The sequence below is a fragment of the Carassius carassius genome, chromosome 9, assembly GCF_963082965.1.
Source record: "Carassius carassius chromosome 9, fCarCar2.1, whole genome shotgun sequence".
Taxonomy (NCBI): domain Eukaryota; kingdom Metazoa; phylum Chordata; class Actinopteri; order Cypriniformes; family Cyprinidae; genus Carassius; species Carassius carassius.
This window is the reverse complement of record NC_081763.1, coordinates 30,119,022-30,137,543: the sequence shown is the minus strand read 5'-3', so window position 1 is coordinate 30,137,543 and position 18,522 is coordinate 30,119,022. Positions and strand designations below refer to the sequence as shown.

The following is an 18,522-nucleotide window of genomic DNA, read 5'->3' as shown; positions in this document are numbered from 1 at the left end:
GTGTAAGATATCATTTTGTAATGATGCAAAAGGCACCCAAAAGTTTTGGGTTGGTAAGATTTCTTGATATTTTTGAAGTCACTTATACTCACCAAGGTAGCACTTATTTGGTCAAAATACAGTAAAAACAGTTAAATATTTTCTATTAATATTTCTATTAATAAAATTTTTATGTTTTCTATTTGAATATATTTTTAAATATAATTTATTTCTGTGACGCAAAGCTGAATTTTCAGCATCATTTCTCCAGTCTTCAGAGTCACATGATCCTTCAGAAATCATTCTGATAAGATTAACTGCTGCTCACGAAACATTATCATCGGTGTTGAAACTATTGTGCTGCTTAATATTTCTGTAGAAACCCTATTCAAAAAGACAGCATCTATCTTAAATAGGAATCTTTCTAAATGTCCTCAAATTAATTTTTGATCAATTTAATTCATTCTTGCAATATCTTTCAAAATTAATAAATAAACTTACTGACCCCAAAGTTCTGAACTGCATGTATTCATGTTAAACAGATAACCAATACCATGAATCTCTATTAAAAACACATTAGAAACAACCTTCCTGATGAAGCAGCACAGTGAAATTCTCTGGTACTGTACATTAAAAGACTTTCTACACAGTCAAAGATAGAAACTCACATTTGATGAAAGACAGTAACTAAAGAAACATAGGAGAAGCAAACATTAGGCTTTCCTGGGGCCAAAACCACAGATTAAAATCTGACCACAAAAGTGGGCCAGAAAGAGATATACTCTGTGTGTGTGTGTGTGTGTACACATTTATGTTCAGCTGCTCTTAGAATAAACACAGCATCTCGCTTTAAAACCTAAATCTTTGCTGACAACTTCTGCAAGGTTTAATTCAGTTTAACATTTAATGCTGAACAGGCCTTGCTATGAAAATGGCTTTTGTAGTATCATATATGATTTATTCAACATTGACATTCCCAGAGTGTGCTAAAACAAGTGCAGATCATTTCACTAAAATAACACACCAGGCTGCCAAAAGAGTCATTGTTTTCATTGGTTTATTTACAGCTACAGACTGTCCAGCCATACATAGTGGTGATGTGTATCTTATCTCTCAGTATCTGATTCTAAAGAAGCGCAAACAGAAAGTTCTGGAGAAGCATTTCTATAAAATTACTCAATCATGACGCTAGCAGCTGCATACTTCGCTTTCAACACATCATCAGACAAAACTCCTCCACCCCAATTCAAAGTTAGATGAGCTCTAAAGGCCAATCAAGTCCTTACATCATGCAAACAGCATTTTTGATCAAAATACTCTACAATTCAGATTTTATCAGAAAAAGTAAAGTTTATAGTCCGTAAAAGCAGACAGAACAACTGAGAACAAAGAAACATGGATGAATAGGGAAAGGTGGATTGATGGGTGGATTTGCTGATTTTGGATGGGTGGATGGATGGATGTGCTGATTTTGGATGGTGGATGGATGGATGGATGGATGTGTTGATTTTGGCTAGGTGGATGGATGGATGTGTTGATTTTGGATGGTGGATGGACTTCTTGATTTTGGATAGGTGGACGGATGGATATGCTGATTTTGGATGGTGGATGATGGATGTGCTGATTTTGAATGGTGGATTGATGGATGGACTTCTTGATATTGGATGGGTGGACGGATAGATTTGCTGATTTTGGATGGGTGGACGGATGGATGTGTTGATTTCGGATGGGTGAATGGATGGATGTGTTGATTTTGGATGGTGGGTTGATGGATGGATGGATGTGCTGATTTTGTATGGTGGATGGGTGGATGTGTTGATTTTGTATGGTGGGTGGATGGATGGATGTGTTGTTTTTGTATGGTGGGTGGATGGATGTGTTGATTTTGGATAAGTGGATGGATGAATGGATGGTTATGTTGATTTTGGATAAGTGGATGGATGTGTTGATTTTAGATGGATGGATGGATGGATGAATTGTTGATTTTGGATGGATGGATGGATGAATGTGTTTATTTTGGATGGATGGATGGATGGATGGATGAATTTGTTGATGTTGGATGGATGGATTGATGAATGTGTTGATTTTGGATTGATGGATGGGTGGATTTGTTGATTTTGGATGGTGGATGGATGTGTAGATTTTGGTTGGATGGATGTATTGATTTTGGATGGGTGGATTTGTTGATTATGGATGGATGGATGTGTTGATTTTGGATGGGTGGATGTGATGTTGGATGGGTGGATGTGATGATGTTGGATGGGTGGATTGGTTGATTCTGGGTGGGTGGATGGATGGATGTGCTGATTTTGGATAGTGGATGGATGGATGTGTTGATTTTGGATAGGTGGATGGATGGATGTGTTGATTTTGGATAGGTGGATGGATGGATGGATGTGTTGATTTTGGATAGGTGGATGGATGGATGTGTTGATTTTGTATGATGGATGGACTTCTTGATTTTGGATAGGTGGACAGATGGATGTGCTGATTTTGGATGGTGGATGGATGGATGTGCTGATTTTATATGGTGGATGGATGAATGGATGTGCTGATTTTGGATGGTGGATGGATGGACTTCTTGATTTTGGATGGGTGGACCGATGATGTGTTGATTTTGGATGGGTGGATGGATGGATTTGCTGATTTTGGATGGGTGGACGGATGGATGTGTTGATTTTGGATGGTGGATGGATGGATGGATGGATGTGCTGATTTTGGATGGTGGTTGGATGGATGGATGTGTTGATTTTGGATAAGTGGATGGATGAATGGATGGTTATGTTGATTTTGGAGGGGTGGATGGATGTGTTGATTATGGATAGTGAATGGAAGGATGGATGTGTTGATTTTGGATGGATGGATGGATGGATGTGTTGATTTTGGATGGATGGATGGATGAAAGTGTTGATATTGGATGGGTGGATGTGTTGATTTTTGATGGATGGATGGATGGATGAATGTGTTGATGTTGGATGGGTGGATTTGTTGATTTTGGATGGGTTGATTTGTTGATTTTGGATGGATAGATGTGTTGATTTTTGATGGATGGATGGATGGATGAATGTGTTGATGTTGGATGGGTGGATTTGTTGATTTTGAATGGATGGATGTGTTGATTTTGAATGGATGGATGTGCTGATTTTGGATGGATGGATGTGATGATGTTGGATGGGTGGATGTGATGATGTTGGATGGGTGGATTGGTTGATTCTGGATGGGTGGATGGATGGGTTGATTTTGGGTCAGTGGCGATTTCTTTAAGACTGCAAGGGAAGCTCGGCTTCCCTTATAATGTCACAAAATTAAGGGTCAAATATGTACTATTGTATTGTATTAACATTTTATTGACTAAAAATGCGTTAGAAAACGTTCATCTCAAAGACGAGTTCGTTCAGAATCAGTTACATATAGCAGGTCGGCTGACTCGATTTCCTTCTCATACATGGGAAGTCGTGGCCTAATGGTTAGAGAGTCGGACTCCCAATCGAAAGGTTGTGAGTTCGAGTCTCGGGACGGCAGGAATTGTAGATGGGGGAGTGCATGTACAGTTCTCTCTCCACCTTCAATACCACGACTTAGGTGCCCTTGAGCAAGGCAACGAACCCCCAACTGCTCCCCGGGTGCCGCAGCATAAATGGCTGCCCACTGCTCCGGGTGTGTGCTCACAGTGTGTGTGTGTGTGTTCACTGCTCTGTGTGTGTGCATTTCGGATGGGTTAAATGCAGAGCACAAATTCTGAGTATGGGTCACCATACTTGGCTGAATGTCACGTCACTTTCACTTTTATTCCCGCAGCGTCACAGTGCATTTCCCTATTGAAGCCCAGCGTCCACTGACTTCAATGGGGCTGCTTTGAACGGTTTTTTTCAGTGCTTCGAAACTAGACGGTCATTGGATAAACGCTGCGATTATGTCCCGCCCACGGACGCTCAGCGTCTCTGGGGGTGAATGGGGAGTGGGCTGGCCTGGAATCCGAGCTTCTGCGTGATGATTGGAGGGTCTGTCGAAAGACTGCATCTCCTTTTGACTGACAGCGATTCTGTACTATAAGGAATCACTGAAGCTATTCGCGCTCAGTCCCATCAGTTCACCTCAAGTTCAGTCGAAATAAAAACTGCTGCAACCTATTTCTTTGATATTTGCTTGGCAAAATTGCTTGATTTTCATCATACATTTCACACAATTATACACCACATTCCTTGTTTCAGTTTTACAGAGTTTAATATTAGAGCTTCCCCTCTCTGACAGACCAGTAGCCGCCACTGTTTTGGGTCGATGGATGGATAGTTGGACTTGAGTGGATGGATGGATGAAGGGATGGATTGGATAGAGTTAAATCTTACAGACAGATAGAATGACACTTAGAACAATAGACAGAACTAAATAACTCAAATAATTCAAAGTTAGATGAGCTCTAAAGGCCAATCAAGTCCTTACATCATGCAAACAGCATTTTTGATCAAAATACTCTACAATTCAGATTTTATCAGAAAAAGTAAAGTTTATAGTCCGTAAAAGCAGACAGAACAACTGAGAAAAATAGAAATATAATCATAAAACAAAGAAAGATGGATGAATAGGGAAAGGTGGATTGATGGGTGGATTTGCTGATTTTGGATGGGTGGATGGATGGATGTGCTGATTTTGGATGGTGGATGGATGGATGGATGGATGTGTTGATTTTGGATAGGTGGATGGATGGATGTGTTGATTTTGGATGGTGGATGGACTTCTTGATTTTGGATAGGTGGACGGATGGATATGCTGATTTTGGATGGTGGATGATGGATGTGCTGATTTTGAATGGTGGATTGATGGATGGACTTCTTGATATTGGATGGGTCAACAATAGAATGACAGAAAGATTGATAATCTGGCCAAAAAAAATGATAACGTCAGGCTCTTCAATATGTCCTGTTCCAAAAGAAAATTCATCAAGAAATAAAGCAAAAGAATTGTGCTCAACAAACTATTTTATATTCACACTGGCGCTCTTGGAATGCTGCTTGGCCAATCCAGTTAAAGAAAAGTAACTAACTGTCGCATAATTTATTCAAATTTTATGAACTCTTCTAAACTTGGAAATTTAACCTGTATGTGGGACCTTAAACCTTCTAAACACTCACAATGTGCAGCAGTAACATAAGCATACAGACCTAAGGATTTAGAACCAGCTTGTCAAAATCGCTTGCACACCCACAATAAGAGCCGACGGCCTTGGACAGACAACCAGGAGAGCCCCCGGTCTGAGGCCCGTCCTAGGGGTTCAGAGTCCCATCTGTGTTTGTGGAATAGAGCGGGGAGCACACAGACCCCCAGCATCAGGTGTGAAGTGGGATCAGCTGCTCTGGGACGTGTGTGTGGGGGGTCAGTGATGGTTTTCCCCATATATGAAATCTGCAGATGCCGTTTGTTTTAGCCTAGTCTCACACTCTGATGCACATGTGCACATACAGTATTCAGACACACACACAGGCACCAACACAATTTCTTGTATCTCTGGTTCAAGGAGTCACAGGGGATGATGTTGAATGAAGAGAAAAACAGATGAGGGGAGAAAAACAGAATGATAAAATGAAAGGAAACATGTTTGTAAGGGAACATGTGTAGCTGCTCCACAATCTCAGGAGGAAACACTCAAATACGCTCAGATAGATTTTTTTATATATATTTTTTCAGTTTTCATTTTAGCAAAAAAAAAAAAAGTGTTGTTTTTATCATTTTTTAAATGTCTATATAGTATTTATTAATTTACATTTTTCATATAAAATAAGTTTACATTTATCAAGTTTATATTTTACTTCATATAAGTTTTACTTTATATAACTTTGTATTTTACTACAGTTAAAGTTTATTTGAAGTAACAAAAGTTTTTCTTTATGGTTTTAGTTAACACTAATAACCCTGCTCAAGAGGAAAATCTAGAAAGAATATGATTGTTATAAATAATCCAATCATAGTCAATAACGTAAAAAAGACTGCTTTTTGTTGCACTTTTTATGTTATTAGTAACCCTATTCATGAAAAATACCTAAACATTTTTGTGTAATTTTCACCTCAGGTTTTTTTTTTTTTTATTATTATTTATTATTATTATTAAATGAAATAAGACAAATGTGCAACTGCCACAAATAATGTGGTGAATGGTTGAATTTGTATTAATTCTTGCGATCCCAAGAACAACTGTCCTGCTAAAACAAACTGACAACTAAAATGTCATTTTGTAGTCTAAACTGGATGCCACATTAGTCAGAAAAAAGTACAATTTACTAAGACGACATTAAATAAATTGAAACAGTGTAAAAGTTTAGCAATTCCAAAAGCAAAGTCATTATTACAATAATGTTTTTTTTTTTTAAGCTTATAAGTATAAATCACAATCCACTTTTAACAGTACAGAAAAGAGCAACCTGAACATTCTGCCCAACTTCTCATTTTGTATTTCACGGGAGAAAGAAAAATAATATGTAGCGAGTAAATGATTTGGGTGAATAATCCCTTTAATGTACTTTATGATGTATTTCAAATCTCCTCCCGAGAGACGGGGAAAGACAGAGAGGGAGTGAATGGGGCATTCTCATCAGAGCAGGTAAGGTTCAGAGGTTCAGGACTGCACTGTAATTAAAGCGGCTCTATAAAATTAGACTAAATGAGAGCAAGATACTATAATAAATCTGCTCTAATCACTGCACCTGCACTGGCCGTCCTCTGTGTGAGAGAGAAGCAAAGACTGGAACGGCAAGAAAGGCCTATCAGACAAAACAGGGTCTGTACAGGTTGTGGATGGAGCAAGGGATTATGGGACAGCACAGAGGTTTTCCCAACAGAAACATTCCACAAATGTATCCAAGATGCATCACATCACTTGCTCACCAATGGATCCTCTGCAGTGAATGGGTGCCGTCAGAATGAGAGTCTAAACAGCTGATAAAAACATCACAGTAATCCACACCACTCCAGTCCATCAATTAATGTCTTGTGAAGTGAAAAGCTGCATGTTTGTAAAAAGCAAATCCATCATAAAGGTGTTTTAATTTTAAACGGTCACTACTGTACAAAATATGAGTACATAATCCATAATGCTTGTTCCAGTGGGGGGAAAAAAGTCCATCTCCTGTCGCCCTCTCACATCAAAATCCACACACATTTGTTTAGAAACATTTTGGACTTTTTGTAAATGGTGCTTGATCTGTACATATTTCTCTCCTGATTCAGACAAGATGTTTTTACTGGAGAAAGCAATATTATGGATTGAGGACTGAGGTATTTTAGCCAGAAGCAAGAATATGAAGTTAAAAATATCTTAATGATGGATTTGTTTATTACAAAGACGTTTCTTTTTACTTCATAAGATGTTAATTGATGGACTGGTGTGGATTATTGTGATGTTTTATCAACTGTTTGGACTCTCATTCTGACGGCACCCATTCACTGCAGAAGATCCATTGGTGAGCAAGTGATGTAATGCTACATTTCTCCAAATCTGCTCTGACGAAGAAACAAACTTTAAATCTTAGGGTGAGAAGATTTTCAACAAATTTTCATTTTTGGGTGAACTATTCTTTTAACTTCTTAGTAACAGCATGAGTAATGCCTGACTTAGCAAACACCACTAACCAGCATTAGCTGCATATATTTTAGTGCGCTCTCTGCAAAGTTAATTACATGCACAATGAATCCAAATCTGGAGGAAAATGATTTTATTAGTTACATGAATACCTAATCAATCCAACAGAATAAAGCTGCTTATTTGTGTGTGTTGACAAAAGCCTTTGCATCAAAGCCCGGGCTAATAGGACATAACATAAGTGGAACAGGAAGAGAGATTCACAGCCACTCTCTCCCTTTTGTCGCTCTCTCTCGCTGCTCAGCTGTGGAGAGACATAGCTGCTTAATTTATTTATTCCATTCCCATTAATTAGAAGGTTTGCACTGACAAAACAGGCAAAAGGAGGCATTAGCACCTAGTTTACACTCCACATCCCTGCCCTGTTTTTTCTATCGCTCACGTGCATTTACACACACACACACACAAAAGCATGTGCTTCCACAGAAACCTGCTCACACGCTGCTTCAAGCAAATATCCATACATCAGCATTCACATAATGCACCAAAGAGCCCTAAAGCAGTGTGAGAAGTTACTCAAACGTCCATAAATTTGTTTACCACACTAAAAATTTTGTAATTTCATAGTCATTTTATTAATATAATTTTTGTAAGAGCAATACAAATTAGCAGGTCATAAATTTACTGTATTATAACAGTACCATAATAAAACATGTTGGTAAAAATCTCTGTAAATATATAACAGACATGGTACCACTGATACTAATATCTCCATTCTATTATGTCAAAATGCATGTAGTTCCACAGTATTTTTTTGTTAGCAAATAATAAGTATAAACCAGCAGGTATTTTTTTTTGTAAAAAAAAAAAGACGCTAAATTTTTGTTAAAGTAAAAAAGCAGCAGTGCTAAAAAGTAAGCAGTACAAAAACTACTATGGTACCAGTTTCTACCACGGTACCATTTAGGGGACCATGGTACATTTCTCCAAATCAGCAGCTGATAAATGTCCTGCATGTGTTGAAAAAAAAAAAACACAGTAGTACCAAAAAGTGCTTTTCATTGTCAGTGCGCCAGGCTAAATGTCTACAAGGGCAGTCCGTGTGTGTCTACTGTTGCAGTGATGAAACGGCCTCATCGACACGACAAAGCGAAGGTCTCGTTAGACTGGCGCGGGCTTCATCCCCTCTCTCTCTCTGTGCTGAACAAAAGGCGGATTCTGAGAGCGGCAGGAGGACCCCTGAGGAGAAGAAAGCCGCTGCACTCCAGCGCTGTGGTGAATGAGCTCTTTTCAGCAGAGTCCTGTGCTGTTTACTCTAGTTCAATAATAGCCCTCATTTTCCAATCATTATTCGCTCGGTCTGACTGCCGCTATTAGCCTGTCCGGGGTGTCACTCAAAGTGCACCATACACACCCATATAAAAATAACGTCACAGCACAAATACACAAAAAAACACACATTCCAGTGAGGGCTTGTGTCAAACTCTGTAACTCTCATCTGTTAAAGCCTGGTTGTCAAAAGTGTCATGTGCTAATGCAGCTTAGGCCAGGTCTCCTGACACACTTTAGAAGTTAAAACGGATAATTTTCTAACTTAAATTGCGCTGGCGACAGTTTGACCATTCGGGTCAGACACCTAAAGGGTGATTTTGTGTAAAAATATATGTACTTAAACACGATTAGCTGGATGATCTATCGGCCACGTATTTTTTTCACGTCTTAACATCTCAGACAGAAGCCCGGCAGCCAAAGCCAGCGCTGCCAAACTCTCCATTTTGATTTGGAACGTGGCTTTCTCAGCGTATGGGATCATTCACAATTTCTCAATCATTAAAAGCAAAAATTGCTCTAAAAAAATGCACCCTGAAAATGCGTCTTCCTGCGACATTGGTATATTTCGGAATTGTGTGTGAGGTAAAGGCTTGTTTTTCCCGTCAGCACCATGCCGGAGGTGTTGAGATGGCAATATAGGGAGGATGTGTTTGGAAAGCAGAGGATAGGGCATGAAAAAGCGGGTTAAATGGCAGGAGAGGCTGGGAAAGAGAGGGATGTTGGCAAAGCGTGTGGCGTGATTTGAAAAGCTGAGATCCGTGCAGCAGTGCCAAACACACACACCAGTCGAAGTTCCCTTCGCAGACCGCCTTTTGTTTCCATTTTGGCATTTTACACCCTCCTTATTCTCTGCCCGCTGTTCTATTCTCTGTTTTAACAAATGCAACAATGCAAATAATAACATTACTAATAATTAATAGTTGATCAGGAGGCGGAGGAGAAGGAGGATTCATTTGGTGTGGTTATTGTTGATAGAATCTCTTTAAACTGCCAGAGAATATTAATATCTCTGGTTAACATGATTTCTGTTTGCTTATGTGTTTATGCATCCCGAAATGGAGCATTTCGGTTTTACCTCTAAGTTTTATTTGCCTTGTTCCATCCAAACGCTGTAAAGAAAGCAGAGCTCAGCCAAAGTCAATCCTTCTGCTCCAACATTTCTCCTGTTTTTCCATTTCAGCTGCACCATTTCCTTCTCAGCTATTGTTATCTTCTGAATTCTGCCGTTTTTGACTTTCTCTCCTGCTGACGAGTGTGCTACATGAGTGTTTAAATATTAGAGGAAAAACAACTAAAACAGAGCTTTTCAAACACACGCTTCTCCTGCATTTATCATGCATTTTCCATCTTTTTTGCTTCAAATTAATAAATATATGTTATCTGATATGATGTGTGTTTTTTATACAATGCATATCATAGCTGCTAAATTAAAGTAAATATCTTTAGGGAAACTATTATTTGTATATTTTATCGTCACATATTAAAGCAAAACATAGCTATATTATATATTTTATATAGAAGTTAAAATTACCATATTATAAATATACTGCTTATATATATACACATTTAAACATTTCTGTATTTTAATAAATTCAAACAGCAATTTGCAATCAGAAATGTGCTGTTAAATGAAAGATATTAATACCTACACAATTTAATTTATGAATACACTTATTTAAAAGAAAAAAAAAATACTAAAACGAATGAAATATGCATTTTGTACAATTTTGATTTTAAGACATTATGAATATATTTATTGGAAAAAAAGTATTTAAATTCTAATTTCATGAAATTTTCATTTATTTTACAAAATTAAAAATAATGTTATTAACAAATGTATTTAAAATAAAATAAAAAATACAAATAAAAATGTATGGCATATTTTTAAAAACAGCAAAAAAAGTCAAAGCTGGATCCAAACAGACTAATATTTTTCCAGCACCTGTAATTAAACAAACTCTCTCACACAAACACAATAAAGACAGGGAAACCAGCTTCCTGAGTGTGATCCCAGCAACACCTTCACATTGCTGAAAGAGAGTCAAAGTACATCCAGCTCCAAATCAAATCAAATGTGAAGGTGACCACGTGAAGCGGTGTGTCAGCGGTCAGTGCGGGTGACTGTCTGCTGTCCGTCTGGTTACGAGCCTCTGTTAGCGGCCCACAACACCTCGATTCCCAGCCAAGAAGGAACGCTGCTGTCCAAAGGCCTGACGGCAAACAACCTTAATGCATTTGTCATTGCATTTCACTTCTGAAATAACACAAATGCTCTGCTAAAAAAATCATGCAGAAAATACTGACTATAAAAGTTAATTTCGCAACACCCACAAAATCCGTCTTTATTATTACACTCCCGCTAGAAATCGCAACACCTCTCTGATATCTCTAACACCTCTGAAAGCTGTGGAAACCATCCTGAATAGATGATTCGCTGTGAAACAAGCGATTTAATGCTTGACCGCACTTTAAGAGTCTATTGTCATTTAACTATACACATCCATTTCCTTTTCTGAAAGGAAAAGGCCACCATTAGTTCCCCTCTTTTCAGCGTCTATCCCTCTCTCTCTCCTTTACAACACAGAGCTGTATAGTCATCGCCTGACTACAGAACTTGGCACCGCGGCTGGCGTTTTGTCGGCTGTCTGAGCTGGACACAGCTCGAGTAGAGATGAGAGCAGGCACATGTTTTTATCATGACTGTGTGATAATGGATGCCGCATGACGTGGCGAGCTCCAGAGATGACTGAACCTGGAGAAAGCATCTATCATTTTGACAAACGCAGAAGAAAAATAACAACTTTTTTTCTGGAGCGGCGCGAGATGGTCGATCCAAGGTGCTGGTCAAAAACTCCCATTAATCATCATCATTAATACAGCCGGCGTACAGCAAGAAGACGAGCGTAATTACGGCATCGTGCTCCTGAGTGTTTTACCGGCGGAGTTTAACATCATTAATCGCTCCCAGCGGCGATGTGACATGCATCTTAAACAACCGGTGAAACAGGACCAGGAGAGTAAATTATACACAAATCGTGCCTCCTGATCTGCACCACATAATATCACAGTACATGTAGTTGTTCAAATGCTAGAGCCAAAATGTAAACGCTGATTTTAAGAGACAGCGAAAGCAGAAGTGATCTAAACCAGGCCTCGTTTTTGGCAGGCGCTAGTCGTTTAAAACTGCAGTCAGAAAATAAGTGCAAATGTTTGCTCTGAGAATAATCTTCGCAAAAAACAGGGTCTGTCACAGGGTTTACGGGACATGAGCAAACGTTGCAGTAATATTATCTCAATTTGGTAAAGTGTATGTGGCCAGAACAATGAGCCATCGGGCCACGTTTATAGCGTCCGGATTAAGACTGGAGATTCGGCCGGGTCGACAGGAGATAATCTGAGTCCTGGCATACCGTTAAACAGGAAAAGAACGGCACGGTGAACCGGCTAACTGACGCTGAGCTCCACACGGAGAGAAAGGGAAACTCGGCATGGGCAACAAAATCTCTTTCGGAGGCCCTGCCAACAAACAGAATTATGGCTCTGTCACAACAAAGGCGAAAAACCGCCATCAAATGTTGCCTGTTCACATACTCTGAGTGCACAGATAATAGCTAAATAACTGAGCTGCCTGTAAATAGCTGCAAATATAATATTGCGCTGTTTGTGAGTGTCTCTTTCTGTGTTCTGCCAAAAACTGCCGCCAATATAGTAACCATCATTACAGCGCATCTGACAAATAAATACATGCAACAAAACCACACTCACCAATCCTAACATTACCATCAGAATACATAGTGAATAAATTAAAATACTTACATATTTTAAATATAATACAGATTAAATTAACAAGATATTATTAATAATAGTTTATTATTTATATTGTTGTAGTAGTTGAAGAAAATGTTATTTTAAGTGTTTAGAAATAATATCTGTTATAATTATATATAATTATTCATATATTCATTCTAAAATCCTGGAATAAAAACCTTTACATTTAATATGAATTATATTATAATTGTTTTCTTAATGCTTTATAAAACTAAATATTTTTACATTTTAGTCTATATTTATCATAAAGCTCCATGAAATTCATTTGATTGTTTAGAATTTGAGCGTGAACATTCTGATTTTTAAAATCTAATTTTGACATTTCTTTCAATGCTGAGCAAAACTTAAAACTAAATAAATAAAATACATGAATTAAGACTGCAGATCGAAAGTAAATGTTCTGTCTATGAGAATGTGATCGTTGAGATTTTAGGAGTGTGTTGTAGGCAGTAGTTTAACTAACCAACCTGTGTGTGTGTGTGTGTGTGTGTGTGTGTCTGGCCTTCACACCAGCTGGGAGCAGGCCAGCTGTCACTGCCACAATACACAAACTGACATTTACACACATACGTACACATAACTATCAAAGGCATGGTTGCATTATGCTACACACACTACAGCAAACATAACCTGTAAACCAGTTCTCACACACACACACACACACACGTAAATTTCACTATTCCACACACACTTCTTTCAAGTTCCATCACAATCACACAAATAATAACAAAGAAATAAACAGAACAAAGCCTGTATTTGCATATATTTGCATTTAAGTACATGTTTGGAATCCAGCCCGGAACTGAATCAAACAGTGCTTCCTGAACCGGGTTACACTACGGTGTATTTCTGTGTGTCTGTGTGTGTGTGTGACTCACCTGGCGTGTGGACAAAGTAGGCCAGATACAGGTCCAGTTCTTTCACGGACACTCCGATGTGGTGCGGCTGCACGCAGAGGCCGTGGTTGGAGCACTGCGGTGACTTGATCAGCCTCTCTCCGTCTGTGCTCTCCAGAGGACTTCCCTTGAACAGGATAACCATCACCAGGTCCAGGCGCCAGACCTTGTCCGCTTGCCTCAGGCAGTCGATGCGGCGGATCTTGCCCTTCTGGTCGGGGTTGGACAGCACGCAGCACGGCGGCTTCTTCCCCGTGATGGTGAGCACGAAGTCCTCACGGAACTCCGGCCGGATGTCTTTGCGGAGCTTGGCGAGCAGACGGGACGCCCACTTCTGCTTGATCTCGGGCTTCTCGCCCAGGAGTTCGTCTTTGACGGCGCGCTCCTCGTCCTTTGTCATGCGCTTCTCGTGCTTCTTGAAGTACTTGCGCTTGCGGGCCTGGAGGTTGAACCAGGTGTAGGAGAACGCACGGACGTGTGGCAGCAAAGCCTCGATGAAGGGATGAAATTCATCCTGGTGGTAAAAAAAAGGAGCAATTTTAGAGATAATTTCAGAAACTTTTGTGGAACTTAAAGAGAAATGTTTGAGAGCTTTGGAAAAGAATGCATTGAATGCATCTGAATTTACATATCTGCACAATTAAGCATTAAATATCTATAATAGCAAAAGGAATGGTAAATTAGGTCCATTTGAATACATTTTAGGTTTTACGAATAATAAGTTTCAATGAATAAATATTTTTGCCAATCAGGTAAACGCAAGGCAAAATAAACAGATTTGGGATTTTCTCTGGAAACAAGTCTTACAATGTCTTAAAAATATTTAGTTCCAAGTACGTTTATCTTGTTTTAAAGGTATTTTTACTAGAAAACAACTAAAAACACAAATTAAGAAAATTATTTTTAGCAGTATAGAAATCAAGCCTGAAAAAAAATATGAATTATTTTCAATTAAAATAATACAGACTTAACATTTTATCTTCTTACATTCTATTTAATTTGGTATCACATTCCATTAAAGCCATTTGATTGTTATGAATTTTAATTTTCTGCTTTTAACATCTAATTTTGACTTTTCTTTCGGTGCTGAGCAAACATAAAAATATATAAATAAAACACTGAATATTAAGACTGAATAGAATGTAAACTGAAAGCAAATATAAGAATGTGATCAATAATTATTTTCAAATGAAATATTTTTTGCAATATTAGCATACGTAAAGAAAAATCCCCTTAAGTTCAGACACAATTATTCTACATAAATACAAAGACTTTGTAAATTAATGTAAACGCAAATTGAAAGCTAAACGAGGCTCTCTTTCAGACAGTTTTTAAACATCTCAGTGGCTGTGCAGGAATTCCGGGATTCTGCAATTCACAGAAAGCAGCTTCTTTAGCTCAAGTCAGGCCAAGAAAAGCTTGGCGATTCCCACGGCAACGGAAGACTCATTCAGCTCTCCAATAATACCTTCACCACACAACGCTCAGTGACAAAGCCTAAACCGCACCACGGTGCCCCAGTGCCAGGGCCGCCGTGCCCCAGACCCTCTCCGCCAACTCTCGCCACAACAAGACCGCGGTTAAACTGCGTCCCTTCAAGACCTGCCATCAAATCCTCTCTGCGGGCTGCTGTTGTGCAGAAATCCAGGCATGTTCACATTTCAACAATCGAGAAGTCAGATATCACCGTGAAAAGCACACACTGTAGACAGGAGCAGAAAGAGAGAAAGGCTGGTAGTTACCATTTTGCACTCTCATCATAAATTTGGCACACCGTTCAGGATGGGTGGGGGGGGGAGAAATCCACCCGCACCAGTTCTTTGCCACTCACGCCGAAACAACAACTGCTGGCTTGGCAAAGATGAAGAATTGCCGACCAAAAAAGAAGCTTGGGTAAAAAGGAAAGAAGACTGGAGATGCTTCAATTGCCAGCAGAAAGAAGTTTTCAAAAAATTAAAATTAAAGAACAGGAATTTTCTTATGCGTTTCCAGGTAAAATCGGTTATAAAAAAAAAAACATAATTGCTCCTAAAAAAATTAAATGAAGGGGGGTATCCAATTAAAAAAAAAAGAAGAAAAAAAAAAGACAGAAAAGCAGCAGCACTCAAAATAAATGCTTTCGCCTTCCAAATAATAATAATAATACTAAAAATCTAAACAATGCAAGCGAAAATAAATAAATAAATAAATCCTTGGCAAAGCGCAAAGAGTTTTCTTAGATCTTTGGATTCAGCCAAAAACTCACACACATAATGCAGGCACACGCGCGCACATGCATGCACACTCCTGCGACGAAGGGGGGCGGGTGGGGGGAGCTGGCTAATGCAAAGCACAGAATACGGTCAGGAAGAAAAAAAAGAGAACCGAATCAATGTTGGACAAGCTCGCAGGACCGCTGGCAAACCCAAGTGCTGCTGCTTTTTTTACTCCTTTTCTCTCCAACTCTCTCTCTCTCTTGAGCTCGCTCTCTCTCTCGTCCTCTCCACGTTCTTTCCTTAACCATTGCCTGAGTCTTTGCCAACACGAGTAGGGCCCACCTATTTGGCAACAAGATGCCTGTAGCTCAGCCAATACGTTAGCTTGAAGAGCTGAAAGGGAGGGGAAAGAGAGGAGGGGGGCTGGAGGCAGAACCAGAGAGAGCGAGCGAGAGCACACAGTCCAGTCCGGTGGTGCACAATTTGCCAGTTTGACAAGTTCCGATCCACCACTGAGCCAAAGTTCACCATCCCATTAAGCTAGTCATGGCAACCGTGTTCTTAAGTCTGGGTCACCATTGCCGCTTGTGTAATGCCACCTTGGCACAGGGCGATGGGAGAAAGCACACAGCTCTCTCCGAAACTCCCAGCAGACCCTGCAGCCGGCAGCTGCTCGTGGATTTAGAGGCTAAGACAAAGAGGAAAGCGACCGCACACCCCTCGCTCCCCATGTGCATCTCCAATTTAAAACAAACATATGCTGTGTCTGTCTGAGAAAACGAGGAGCTCAGGCCGAATGCAGCAGGCCAAAGGATGTGAGATTGATCTGAAGTTGTTCACAAAACTTCGAAAAGTTGTTCGGAACGATGTTCCTGCAAAAAAAAAAAATATATATATATATGAACAATAATAATTTATTACAGAAGTAGTGCCAGCTCCAAAATCTGCCATCAGCTGATTTTAGAAATAAAAAAATGGTCAAGCACTAATGAGCATATAAGATCACTTCAAGCAAAAATAAAAGCACTGTTTTGTCAAATTTGGAAAGTTTTATGAAGTTTAATTGCACAAATTATAATATGCGTCAGAATTTTGCCAATGAATGCTTTTAAATGCTTTTCAAATGTCATGGTTTCCTTGACTGTGAGTGTAAACAGTGCTTTTATTATTATTATTTTTTTTACATGCAATCATAATTAACTATCTGAGTTTTGGGAATACTTTAATCTTGCGATCAAAAAGAATATAAAAACAACAGCTGCTTACAGCATAAAGCAGAGCAGAGATTACTAGAGATATTCAGATCTGAAACCCTGAGACTAAACGAGACGTACTGTAGACAGAGCTGTTGATCAATTCTTGTTGACGTTTTCCAAAAAAAAAAAATCAATGAATAACTGCTTGGATGCTGTTCTTCCCAAAAAATGTATTTGAAATGCTGGATTAGCTGGACAAACATATGCAAATATCTCTTAAATGAGAGACCAAGAAGACCTCATTGGACGGATGCATGTTGATAACACTCTCCCATCTCAGTAAAACTCTTCATTATACTTCCTCCTTTACATGGGAGCCTATGTGTCGAAACCAACACCTGCTTGAAGTCTCTAATAAGATGCTAATTGAAGCACACAGCCAGAGGAGAGCAGAATTTGTTTATGAATGCGTTTGTTTCAATAGCACCTTTATTTCAAACAATCCCTTCTCTGTTTGAAACACAGCCCTTAATGGCTTCCTCTAGTGCTACCAGTGCGAGCATGAGATAATTAGCTTCTGATCAACATTTGCGTTTGAAAATTCACTTGCCTGAAGCACAACTCCCTTATTCTATAGAACAGAAAATAGGCCACAATAAAAAATAAAAAAATTTTTAAGAAATTTTACAAAAGACATATTAGTAGCCTACTTTGCAAAGTAATATTTTAATTAATTAAAAGATAAAATATTACAATTATTTAAATAGTATAAAAAAATGTAGATATTTTAAATATTCAACTGTTATAAGACAAACAGATCCAGCCTAAAAAAAATCTTCACTACGACCGCAACGCACCCCTGCTTGATATTCATGACAAAAACATTACGAAAGAAAAAAAACTGGACTCTACGGACACACAAACATCTCTATTATTGTCTTCAATTTTACGAAGCGCCGTGAAATATATGAAAACAAAGGCTCGGGCCCAAATATTCAGTATGAAACTGACAGTTGCGGCTATATTAATTCGCCAGGTTGTTGGCAACCGTCAATACCCTACGGTTATTAGGCTAATGAACTATATTACTCGGCGGAAGAACTAACTGTTCGTTGTTGTTGTAAGCTTTTTAAACTTATAAAACGACACTATTCCATTACAAACGTAGCTAATAAGCCAATTGAAGGGATATATGTTTTTACAAATGTTCATAACGTAGCAAAACATCGCCTTTCATCAACCCAGTCCTGTGGCCGTCTTGTCATCAAAACCCCACAAAGCACGGCCTGGTTTCTCACCTAAAACCCCAGCACGAGTCTCACTGCTCCTCAGAGAGGTCAGAGAAACCCTGAGATACGGTCGGTTAACAGTTAGCAAAGCAGCGTTTTGCGCAGGTAACATCAGCGGCGCGTCACACCTGCGCGTCACGTGCGTCGTTCTGACCACAAACTACGAGGAGCGCAAGATTTCTGCCAGCTCAATTAAAAATAATCGCTCTGTTATTTTTTCCCTTTCGCCTGTTCCTA

At 39.1% G+C, this 18,522-nt stretch overlaps 2 protein-coding genes across 20 annotated transcripts in view; both read right to left on the bottom strand.

The window, feature by feature from the left end:
* epor (erythropoietin receptor) overlaps positions 1-18,522 on the bottom strand; it is a 175,080-nt gene that overhangs the window by 28,162 nt on the left and 128,396 nt on the right. The gene's annotated exons all lie outside the window — the stretch shown is intronic.
* LOC132149557 (nuclear factor 1 X-type-like) overlaps positions 1-18,522 on the bottom strand; it is a 177,000-nt gene that overhangs the window by 80,390 nt on the left and 78,088 nt on the right. For 13 of the 19 annotated variants that reach the window (XM_059558894.1, XM_059558904.1, XM_059558895.1 and 10 more), the window contains one exon: positions 13,588-14,119. In XM_059558894.1, the coding sequence (XP_059414877.1) occupies positions 13,588-14,119 (532 nt within the window). Of the gene's footprint in view, positions 1-10,798; positions 11,092-13,587; positions 14,120-15,073; positions 15,325-15,347; positions 15,654-18,294; positions 18,459-18,522 lie in introns of those variants that run through there. The other 6 variants (XM_059558906.1, XM_059558903.1, XM_059558896.1 and 3 more) reach the window with 6 other exon arrangements.